This window comes from Tasmannia lanceolata, unplaced genomic scaffold (assembly GCF_043159265.1).
Source record: "Tasmannia lanceolata isolate RefF3 unplaced genomic scaffold, GAP_Taslan_0.1 ptg000029l, whole genome shotgun sequence".
In the NCBI taxonomy this organism is placed as follows: Eukaryota; Viridiplantae; Streptophyta; class Magnoliopsida; order Canellales; family Winteraceae; genus Tasmannia; species Tasmannia lanceolata.
In genome coordinates, this window is record NW_027518706.1 from 5,410,442 (window position 1) to 5,422,110 (window position 11,669).

At 40.1% G+C, this 11,669-nt stretch overlaps 1 protein-coding gene across 1 annotated transcript; it reads right to left on the reverse strand.

Moving 5' to 3' along the window:
• Positions 1-2,128: 2,128 nt before the first annotated feature.
• Positions 2,129-10,818, reverse strand: LOC143858952 (receptor kinase-like protein Xa21). The gene is made up of 2 exons (XM_077369650.1): positions 10,698-10,818; positions 2,129-2,511 (listed from the first exon to the last, which is right to left on the reverse strand). The coding sequence occupies exons 1-2, from the start codon at positions 10,816-10,818 to the stop codon at positions 2,129-2,131; spliced, it is 504 nt and encodes a 167-aa protein (XP_077225765.1).
• Positions 10,819-11,669: the final 851 nt, after the last annotated feature.

Below are 11,669 nucleotides of genomic sequence, written 5' to 3' on the forward strand. Positions count from 1 at the left end.
CACAGCCTAAGGCAGACAGGATATGGCGCAATCGCTAGACGCCAAAAGACCTGCCCGGCCTGGCCGTCCACAGCCGAAGCCGGACAGGATATGGCGCAGTGGTGCACTCCGGCACGTCCGCAATGGCTTGGAGATCAGTTCCAACCAAGGACCCGCCCCAGTGGAAAACCACCTTGAAGAGTCTAAGTGTTTGCAGACTTAGGCCTCCTCAGCTCAGCTCTAAGTGTTTGCAGTGTTTGCAGACTTAGACCTCTGCAGCTCAGCGGTGGTACACTCCGGCACGTCCGCAATGGCTTGGAGATCAGTTCCAACCAAGGACCCACCCCAGTGGAAAACCACCTTGAAGATTCTAAGTGTTTGCAGACTTAGCTCTCAGTTTAAGTGTTTGCAGACTTAGACCTCCTCAGCTCAGCTCTAAGTGTTTGCAGTGTTGCAGACTTAGACCTCTGTAGCTCAGCGGTGGTACACTCCGGCACGTCCGCAATGGCTTGGAGACCAGTTTCGGCCAAGGACACCCAGTGAAAAACCACCTTATAAAGCCCAAGTTCTGAAGACTTGGATCCAAGCAGTGGTTCACTCCGGTCCGTCCCGAAATGGCTTGGAACCCAATTCCGGCCAGGGACCACCCGTGGAAAACCACCTGAAATTCGAGTTCAGAAAAATGGGATCCTGCATTGGTGGTTCACCTCTAAATGGCTGTGAGCCAACTCCCGGCCAGGAGAGTACGGGGGCCAAAAACCACCCACAATGAAATCCAAGTTCTTAAACTGGGGTTAAGGAGCCGCTTGGTTCACTCCGGTCCAATACTATGGCCGGACATGATATATTTCCTGGTCATTTCGGGCCGACCAGAAAATGAGGTCATCTCAGGCCGACCAGAAAATGAGGTCATCTCAGGCCGACCAGAAACTGAGGTTATCACAGGCCAACCAGAAAATGAGGTCATCTCAGGCCGACCAGAAAATCAGGTCATCTGAAGAAGACAAAATTCTGCCCGGCCGAGCCGCCCAGAAGGCTTAGCCGGACAGGATATGACTCGTTCGCTAGACGACAAAATTCTGCTCGGCCGAGCCGCCCAGAAGGCTTAGACGGACTGGATATGACGCGTTCGCTAGAAGACAAAGTTCTGCCCGGCCGAGCCGCCCAGAAGGGCTCGGCCGGACAGACCTCCAGTGCAAATTCTGCCCGGCCGAGCCGCCCAGAAGGCTTCGACGGACAGACCTCCAGTGCAAATTCTGCCTGGCCGAGCCGCCCAGAAGGCTTCGACGGACAGACCTCCAGTGCAAATTCTGCCCGGCCGAGCCGCCCAGAAGGCCTAGACGGACAGACCTCCAGTGCAATTTCTGCCCTTCCAGGCCGCCCAGAAGGGCTTGGATTTATGGCAGTAAGCTTTCTTGCTTCTCCAAGCCGTCATAAATGGCTCGGAGAACCAGGGGGCAACTGATGGGGTCCAAAATCTGCAACCAATCGGCTGCTGACACGTGGCCCTCACAGGGACCACTGCAAAGCCAACACCTGTCCCTGCTAGGTATGACACCTGGACCAATCGGGGACTTCCACCTGCCCCTCCTAGGTATGCAACCTGGTCCATACAGGGGCCACCACCTGTCCTGGACAGGTGGCTCAGAACCACTATAAATAGCCTTCACTTGTGCTAAGGTGGGGGATCTGAGACCAAAAAAACCCTAAGCTTTTTGCTCTGCACTCCTGCTCATACTGACTTGAGTGTCGAAGCGCCCGTCCGGAGCACCACTCCGGGTTGGTCTTCTGACCCTTTGTCTTCTTGTCTGTGCCCTTGTGCAGCGCAGGACTCCATTAGCCCTTCAGCTGTGGCTTGCCAGATCAGCCCTTCCGGCCCTACCATAACCTGTTACCAATTTTAGACCTAACAATAGGTAAAGAAAATATAGATAAGAGAAAAAAACATTACTTGCAAGTGGCACCACCAAACAAAACGCATATAATATAACATTAACTTACAAATACATCAAAGAAATAACATGTAAAATAGTAATCTTTGTCCAGTGAGAAACAAAATCGGATGTAGCAGTGAAATATTTTTTTTCATAGTATCTCGAAAATTACTGAGGTAAGATAAACCTTCAGTGGCAAATAAGGCCCTATTTCATCATTCTCTGTGGATCCCAGGACCAAGATATATGTTTCTAATAGAACACATTTCCTTTACAACACCTCCCATCTCCATTCGTTCTCTCGGAGATTCTGCAGAACACACCACTCCAATCCTCACTAAAGATACCATACACTCCTGCAAACGACGTATCTTGTCATTGTAATTCTCAATAATGTTTGTAGCTCTTCCTTCATCATCATCTACAAGAACTAATGGATCCATAATCTCCATCACTCGATCAGGCAAAGACAACTGGACAAATTTGTGAAGACTTAGGCCATCCTTAAACATTTCATCTGTGGGGCGCTTTCCAGTGAATATCTCTAATAAAAGAATTCCATAGCTATACACATCTCCGGTTGTGGACACATGACCACCTGCCCCATATTTTGCAATTCCACACAATATTTACACTTTTTGTTGTGATAAATGATATAAGATACGAGTTAGAAACTAAAACCAAATATGAGGTTTGATTTTGAAAAAAAGGTGAAAATTTTATCAAAGAGATGATAGTTAATTGAATGATCTCTTCACATTTAGAAACCTAAGTTGCATGGAAAGAGTCTAGAATTTTTAGAGAAACACATAAGAAATGATTTAGCACAACGAAAGAAAATATAGAAGTTATATCCTATGTTGCATTAGTATAGGACCTATAGGTAAGAGTGTGAGAATCTGACATGGGTATCTAGTCTCAAATTCAGCAAACCTCAAGAAGAATGATCTGTAGATTCGCCAAAATATTTTAATCAATTGTCAAATTTTAATTTTTTACATAATAATATTATTTTAACCAATAACATATTTAAATTTTGATAAGTTAAGTAGATATAATATTTTGTTTTTTTTAAGAAAATTACTAATAGGATGGGTAAAATTCAAAATGTGTGATAATTATGAAGTTGTGGCAGTAGCATCCTGTAAAACAGAAAACAGATAAAAGAGATCTAGAACTGTCTTAGAGACTCGTGCAATTTGAGACGTACATGTCCCACATGGGTACTTCACCCATATAGAAGAATCAATGTAACATGGGTTTCGGCCAATTTTCAACCTTGATAATTTCTCAACATGATTTTTTCATCTAAAACCAACCAAGTCTCAGTGATTACACATGCAAAAGCACTACAAAAGTAGATTAAATTTAATTTTATACTACTTATACGGTAAAAAATAAGAAGTAGAAGGAAAGTGAAATGATGTCATTTTCTAAGTACAAACAATATAGTTGAAAATGTCAAATCTTTAATTTCACTTTCATGTTGACTTGGGAGAGGTGTAGACACCCCATTTTGACCGGACCCTAATTCCCAAGAGCGAATAAAATCCCAAAAAAAAGAAGAAGAAAAGGGGGTGTGAAATATCCCATACAGGAGTGTCAATATCAACCCTATATGTAGCATAGATTAGAGCAAAATGTTGTATTCATTGTTACCCCAAGGCAGCCCTTGTTGGATAAAGAGTAATCATAATTTCACAGAGAGGGAAGTGAATCAGGGATTAAGGTGGCTGCCCATAACAAAAGAAAAGAAAAGGCAATTTCATTTTACCCTTGTTGTTCAATGGACCACCCCTAGCAATAGAAAAAGAATGGCAAAATATACATCAAGGTGTCTGTCCAATGAGGGGGGGTTTGTAAATATGTCATTTCTATATAAATTACTTGTTAGAGCTCTCAAAGAGGGGGGTGCTTTATCGAAAGTGGGCTGTCTCTGGAAGCATAAGGGGGCTGATATGTATCATTTTCTATATATAGAAAAGAGAAAGTTCGAGAGGAGTGCAGCTACCAAGTCAAAGGGGTGCTAACATTAGCCCACCTTCATTCTATAAAAGCGAGATCGGTTAAGTCTTTTAAGAAGAGGGTGAAATATTGAGCACGGAAGTGGCAATATCAATCCCATGTGCAAGTCACTAACGTGGGTATAATTACAAATCAAGTGGGGGGGTGTACATTTACTAAGGCAAGGGGGTGTCAAAATTAACATACCCTCATCCATATACCATCGAATTAAGGTCTGTTGTTAGGGGATCTTTTAGAAAACAGAGGGGGGTGTGAGTGAAAATGAGAGTAGAGAGAGAATGGGGGTGCAATGAGGGGGGTGCCATTACTAAAATCAGGGTGTGCTGAAATCAGCACAATCCTCACCTATAAAATGCTCAACTGAGCAAGGATTTAGAGAAGGGGATCTCATTTTTTTTAGAAAAAATTAAAGAGAAAGAGAGAGAGCAAAATCCCCAAATCTCCAACCCAAACTTCTACTCCGATCAAGTCTCTTCTTCTCCAACCATTCACCGGAGCTCCGGCCGGCATCGCTATTGTTGCTCCTTGCTTCCTCTTCTTCTTTGCCTAATTTCTGTCACTGTTATTATCTTCAACCTTGTCCTAAATCTCACCTTCTACTTTAGCCATCCTAAAAACCCTAACTCTTCCTCCTCTTCTCTTCTAGCGAAATCCATTTCCTTGTTTTCTTCTTCGTTATTTCTATGGATTCGAACCTTCCTCTTGTAGATCTAACTCACTTTCTCTTCATTTTATTTTAGAAACCCTAACTGTTCTCATTATTAGAATTAGATTCAGCTATTTGCACTCTGATCCAAGGTTTGGAAGGAAGTTCAAGGTTTTTGCTCGTATCAATTACTTGGTGCTCAATCCAAAGAAAAAAAAAATTCTTCTAAGATTCTTTACATTGAACAGGTAAGTTAGCTCTAATTTCTTTGATCTTCATTTTTTTTTAAAACAATTTTAATTTTGGTGCTATCTCAGTGGTGGATAAAGGAATTGATCTCATTGTTGTAATGTTTAAGCTCTGAATTCTTTCAGGAAAAATGCTTGAATGTGTATTGGATGATGCATGATTTTTTTTTTAAAAAAAAAGAGAGAGTGAAGAGGGCAAGGTTTTAGTCTTGATGAATTGTGAGGTGCACAGTTGGGCCATTTGAGCAACATATCTGTTGTGTTGATTGCTTTCTTGATAATTCTTACTCCTTGCTTTGCATAGAATCTGTGATATATGCTTCATTTAAGATATTTTAAGCTTCAGTTAAAGAATATTATGAAAGGGAATTTATGGTTGCAATTTTTGGAATTGAACCATGAATCTATGGTTGTTTAGGAGTTAAAATTGTTGATTTGTAGTAGTGATAGTAGAAGGAGTGATTGAAGGAAGCATATAATTAGATTTATTCGACGTGCTAGTTTAATTTGCCTTGAAATAGCGTAGAGTTAACTGATCGTAGTAAAATTATGCAAATTGCTAGTCAAGTTACTTTGCATTAAAGTTTCCATTAAAATTCAGAGATTCCATATTTTTTTTATGAGGGAAGGTACCAGCACATGCATGTCTTTTATGTTTGTATGCTCAAAGCTTGACTCTCTCATAGCTTGCAAAATTATTTTATAGGAGTTGTCATTACATCCAAAAGACGAGAGAGGTTGTGAGAATACCAAAATATAGTTGTGCTGATACAATTTCTTTGATCCTTTCCATGTTTAGATGTCGATTCTACTGTGTTTTTTATTATATAACTATAGTTGATATATTTTTTTTTGGGGCTGATGAAAGATTCTAATTTTCATATACAAATGAATTTTAAGTAGTTTTTTTTTTACTGTTCAGTTCAGTTCTTATCTGAGTTCCATTTTGTCTTAGTTTTCACATACGAATGATTTCCAAATGAGTCCTGACGATTCATTTCAATCTTTAGTTGGTTTTAGTTTAGATTATTTTGAAAAGATAAAAATCAAAGATGGGGCTTTCTGTCTGTGATTTTTGCACTTGGACCTTCAAGAGTCTAGATCAACATATTTTGTTAAATCTTTCATTCTAAATACCCATGTTTAAGGTTGTGGGAGTACAATGCAGTGCACCTGAATCATATTTTTTCTTTTGCTGCTGTGAAAATTTCTTACTCAATTGACATCAGAATCCAAATGGTATTGCAATTGAATTCAGTTCTAACATTCTACTCATATTTTTTTGTTCAAACATGTGAAGTTCAAATGTCTGGGAGTTCTGTTCAGCTTTTGAGGCTGAAATCTGTGTGGACGTCATGAACTCAATGCTTTAAATTTGTTAGTTCAGTTGTATGTTTGTAAAATTCAGAAAAATCAAACCCTTTTAGGATACAAGCTATGTCTTGTGTAGAAATGTCACACCCTTTAGAGAGACATGCTTTGTCTCATAGCAAGCTTTGTCCTTGAGTCAACCCGTAGGAGACTACCGCAAGTCTCACAAGCTGTAACCCTACTAGGTAAAGACCAACTCGTTCTATTAGTGGCCTAATCTTTTAATCATTGTAGGGGCAATGAAAGAGTCATCTAGAGCCCCCTTTAAGAGACAAGCTATGTCTCATGTAGAAAAGAGTTATACCCTTTTGGAGACAGGCTTTGTCTCATTAACAAGTCACATCCTTTGGAGACAAGCTTTGTCTCATTAGCGAGTCATTTATAAGAGACTATCCAAGTCTCAAGTAGAGCGCCTCGTTTAGGTTAAGGACGGACTTGGTCTGTTAGATATCTTACCCTATTTGTCATTTGCAGGGGCAGTGATAAGGTTACTTGGAGCCCCTCTCTTTTTGGAGACTTGCTTAGTCTCATTGACACCCCTCCTTGTCTCCCCTTTTTTCTAGAAGACATGCTTTGTCTATATAGCACCCCTTCTCTTAGAGTCACCAATTTATGAGTCAGTCTTAGTATAGGAGTCGGTCCTTCAGTTTCCGGAGTCAGTCCTATCATCATAGGGGTTAGGATTCTTTCCACCCTCTAATCATGTGATTTTTATCCACTCTTGCAAGGTATATGATGATGTCCAACCCTTGTAGAGTCGTGATTCTGTCATTTTCCCCCGCAAAGCATAGGATGTTGTCCAACCTTTGCAGGATATTAGGAGTCTGTCCTACCCTTATGATGATAGGATTTTGTCCTCTTGTATCAAAAACACTTGAAAAACATATGAAAAACCAAAAATCTCAAAAATCTTGAGTCCCTAGGAGTAGTTAGGAAATATTTTTCCGAACTACGTTGGCTTGATCCCTTCCCATAGGGTATGTAGTGCAGCTTGGGATCCACATCCTAAGTCCAGCCAAACCTTTAAAAATAAACATTTCAAACCTTCTAAAAATACAAAAATATTTCAATTTTTTTTTCAAAAGAGATCTTCCCCTAGTGTTAGGAGTCTATTCTAGATATTTGGGGTATTTTAGAGTTAGGAGACTGTCCTGATTTGTATTGATATGGTGTGTCCTGTCGTGTGAGTGTCCCTAGAGCTAGGAGGCCTCAAGTTGATCGGCTAGACATTTTAGTCGAACCGATGGCTAGACTAGGAAGCATATAGTCAACCCATAGTTTTCTTTAAGATGCACAGCCTAGTTACACGTAGGATGTAGGGTCCACCTGCATTAGCTTAAGGCTAATCAACTTGCATTAGTTAGGGCATATAGAGAGTCCTAAAAATTACAATTCACATGAACTTAAGCAATTGTACAAAAAGCTTTAAAAATCAGTCGAGTCTAGTGGATCGAGTCTAGGATAGAGGTTCTAGATGGTTAGGCATCGTAGTTTAGAATAGGTCATCGAACTACGTCGACTCTGATTCTTCCCGAGGCTGGGATACGTAGAGCTGCTGGGATGGATGGCCATCCTAGTCCGAGTCAAGTATCATATTAGAGTTTAGGGTTTGTCGTGTCGAGTCGTGTGTGGAGTCGAGTTGTGCCGTGTGTTTTGTTGTGTTTTCTTACTTTCCTGTACAGACCTTATACCTTTAGCTGTAGCATGCATGTGTTTGCCCACTAGAACTTAGACACCAGTTAGGCATGTCACTCACAACCTAGTTGTCATTAGGTGACACATCTTTTATCTTACTTTATGTGTGCTTATTATTTCATCCCCGAGTCATGCATGATTAGGTAGACGTTCACTCGGGGATATTTGTTCCCATTCCACATGATTTTTACCCAAACTTCTTTTGAGTTAATGAAAATGGCATAAGAGACCAAGTGCTTGCACTCGGACGAATTGGGGGTGCTCTTCAGACCTTCTCCATTCGTAATCAGGCACGAACCCATATATATTTCTGGTTATCCATTGCACAGAGGATTTGATTTTGGGGTTCCATGACCTATCCATGGATGGCAACTCTGAGTTATTTTAGGTACGTCATGGTTTGGGGATTTATCCTTGAATCAAGAGGTATCTAGTTTGTATCGCCACTCGTGCTTTGCTATGAGGGTGGCAACCGTTTCGAGAGTTCCTTGGTAGAGCTCTCCTTTCATGTGGAGATCTTAGAAGATGTAGGGACTTGTTTCCTCATCTCTCTCGGATCGGGGTCCACAAGAAGCAACTTAAAAGGCAATTGTTGAAAAATCCATTAAACACAAGGAAGTAGAATGAATAGTGCACACCAACCAAACGTGTCTCCGAAAGGGAAATGGCATCATTTAACCTTCCTTTCCAAGAGAAACACTATTTCAGTCACAACATTAATCCAAAAGTCTCGTATTTATTATTAGGAATTATTAGAAACCTCCTTGACTTATATTTATCAAACACCTTAAATTTAGGATAATTGGCAAACAGAACTTAAGATGGTTACCAAAAGGCTACAATTATTCGCATGACCATGTTTTCATTATGAGTAAGACTCACATTGTTTTACACTTTTTAATGAGCTACTGAGAGTTTTGTTTGGAATTGTAACAACCTTTGATAGCTGGTTAAACAATAATCATTCCTTGGATTTGCCCACATGCTACTATTGCCTTGCCCTAGCCTCTGCATTCCTAGTTCTAGATTTGCCATATATCACGTATGGCAACTATAAATATTCCTCCCTCTTTTCTCTTCTGATCGGGGATTGCCAAAAATTCATTCCTTGGATTAGACACGCACACAAACACACACACACACACACCGCATTCTTACGATCCGAGAAGGAATGAGGTAATGTACCACTTATTACCCTAGGATCACCAAATAAGGATTATGAGCCCTAAGTCTCGGACATGACTCTGTATAGAACCATCTAACCAGACTAGGAAAGTGTTGCTTGCCATGTGCTCAAGCTCTTTTGGAGAACATAGTTCATCTTTCTTCCAAACCACTTTTCTTTGAAAAAAATCACCAAAAGTTGAAACGTTTGACTAGGGATTAATAGAAACAACTATTTATTAGAAAGAAAGCAAGGGTTCTGAGTGTGGGAACCATCCTCCACTGACATCTAGAGGGAAGTGGGTGCACCTTCAGCAGATGGCGGGGAGTGAACTTGTGATGCGCCAATTGGGATCTTTGGTGGCAGTCATTTATCTGGAAATCCTTGTGAGGCCGATGCCAGAAACTGACTACTTGACCCCCACCCTTCGTCTGAACCAGTGGAATGAAAACAAATACCTAACTCTATGTTTTTTTAGAAAAAATTGATATTGCATTAATAGTCAAAAAGTATTGGGCAGGGACAAGATGTCCCACACATGGTACTTAAGAGTGGTCCGCAGACCCATTACAAAGCCTGTTACATAGGTGGGATAACCGGCAACACGACTAACATGGACTCCCTAAGGACTCCTTCCTTTGCTAGAATATCCGTCGCCTCATTAGCTGACCTCCTACGATGCTCAATCCTTGGCTCCAATAATCTTATTAAGTTCAAAATCTCCACAATTAATGTTGTAACCACAAAATTTATAGATGAAGTAACCACAAAATCTACAGATGCAAGAGGAGACAATGTGTTATACCTTCGTGGATGAGTAGTTGCTAAATGTTCAGCTTTGTCACACTCCTCAGAGTGTTAAACCTTCGTTCAAGGGTGGTTGCCAATTGTCCAGCTCTAAACAATCTTGGCAAAAGGTTCCCCCAATCTTTGAAATGGAAAAGGGGTTGCACATATGGTTTCAGGCTGTGGCAATGATGCCCAGCGGTAGTGGGATCCAATCGAATAGGGGCTTGTCCAATTGGCCAACTCCAGAGCATTTTGGTCCTATTTGAAAAGTTGGATAATTTTGAAAAAGGCACTTTTCATGGTACTTTTGCTTCTTTCATTGGAATATATTTTCTCTCATGGGTCTTTGGGGTGTTTTACTGCTCTAGCTCATTTAAGAAGCACGATTTGATTCATCATTGGAGTGTTGGGCCATTTTTTGTTGAGAAACATTAGTCATGGGTTTTTTGGAAATTTATTTACAAAATTTCTCATTATTTTCTAATAATATTAGAGATTTTATTGAATAATTGAATAATTACTTCTCCGAATTTTTCCAAAATTATAATTTTTTAACCATTTGCATGATTAGCGTTTTCTACACAACTATTTTGAATAAAAAAACTCACGGTCATAGGTACTAAAATGGCCACCTATTATTCGGGTGACATGTACGAGACCACTTGATTTAAAATAACATTCCTATATACTCTGTCAATAAATATAGAAATGCTATCCAGTAATTTTTTTGGTTCAAGATGCTAATTTAGCCTTTGTTGCCCTACATTATATACCTAATAAGTGAGAAATATTTTATAAAAGTCATTGAGGATAGTCAGGATGACAAAAATTGATAAAATTATTACCTGGAGCAATGTACCCAATAGTTCCCTTTAATCCAGTTGTGCTGCTTTGATCTTCAGATGAGCTCTGAATGGTTCTTGGATAAAACTTGGCTAACCCAAAATCACCCACATGAGCATTCATGTCTTCATCCAAAAAAATGTTGCTTGGCTTTAGATTACAATGAGCAATCGGTGTATGGCAATGATGGTGAAGATAATCCAGCGCAGAAGCTATGTCAATTGCTATGTTTAATCTCTTAATGAAGTTTAAACTTCATAATTGATTTTGCCCATCTAATTTTGAATACAACCACTTCTCTAGACTCCCATTTGGCATGAACTCAAGCACGAGAGCTTTGAAATCATTACCTCCAAAATCGATGCTTGAACAAGAAGTTATGATCTTCACAAGATTTAGATGACGAGTGTTTCTCAATGCGTTGCATTCAGCTATGAAACTCTTTGAAGCTCCCCTTAAGTGAGGGTTGAGCACTTTGACAGCAACAACATTTTCAATGAGACTGAGGATTACCTTATAAACTGATCCATAACTTCCCGTGCCTATCAAATTGGCTGAAAAGAACCCATCTGTTGCTTTAAAGAGCTCTGCATAAGAAACCTTTAAATGCCGGCCCTCCATAGAAGATAGGGAAGATGGTTTCTTCCTTGACTTTCTTACCGAGTAAAGTGAAGCAGGGACACACAATAAAAAAATCAAACATACAACCGCACTTACTACTAGGATGATTACTCTAGAAACATGGGCTTTTCCTCGACTGTCATTAGCTAGCACTGGGCATGTAGGCAACTTTAATTCTGGGATACCACCACAAAGATTATCATTTCCCGTGACTGAAATTGCACTGGCATTTCCAAAGACCCCTTGTTTTGGAGCTTCACCCTCAAAATATTTGAAAGACAAGTTTAGATACTGTAGAAACTTAAACCCCTCTAGATATTTTGGAATCTTTCCTGAGAAGTTATTGTATGAAA

Coding starts and splice junctions, on each gene's coding strand:
- LOC143858952 (XM_077369650.1), bottom strand. CDS start 10,818: ATGAATGCTCATGTGGGTGATTTTGGGTTAGCCAAGTTTTATCCAAGA. Junction 2,512..10,697: donor TATTGGGTACATTGCTCCAG/GTAATAATTTTA, acceptor AATATGGGGCAG/GTGGTCATGTGTCCACAACC.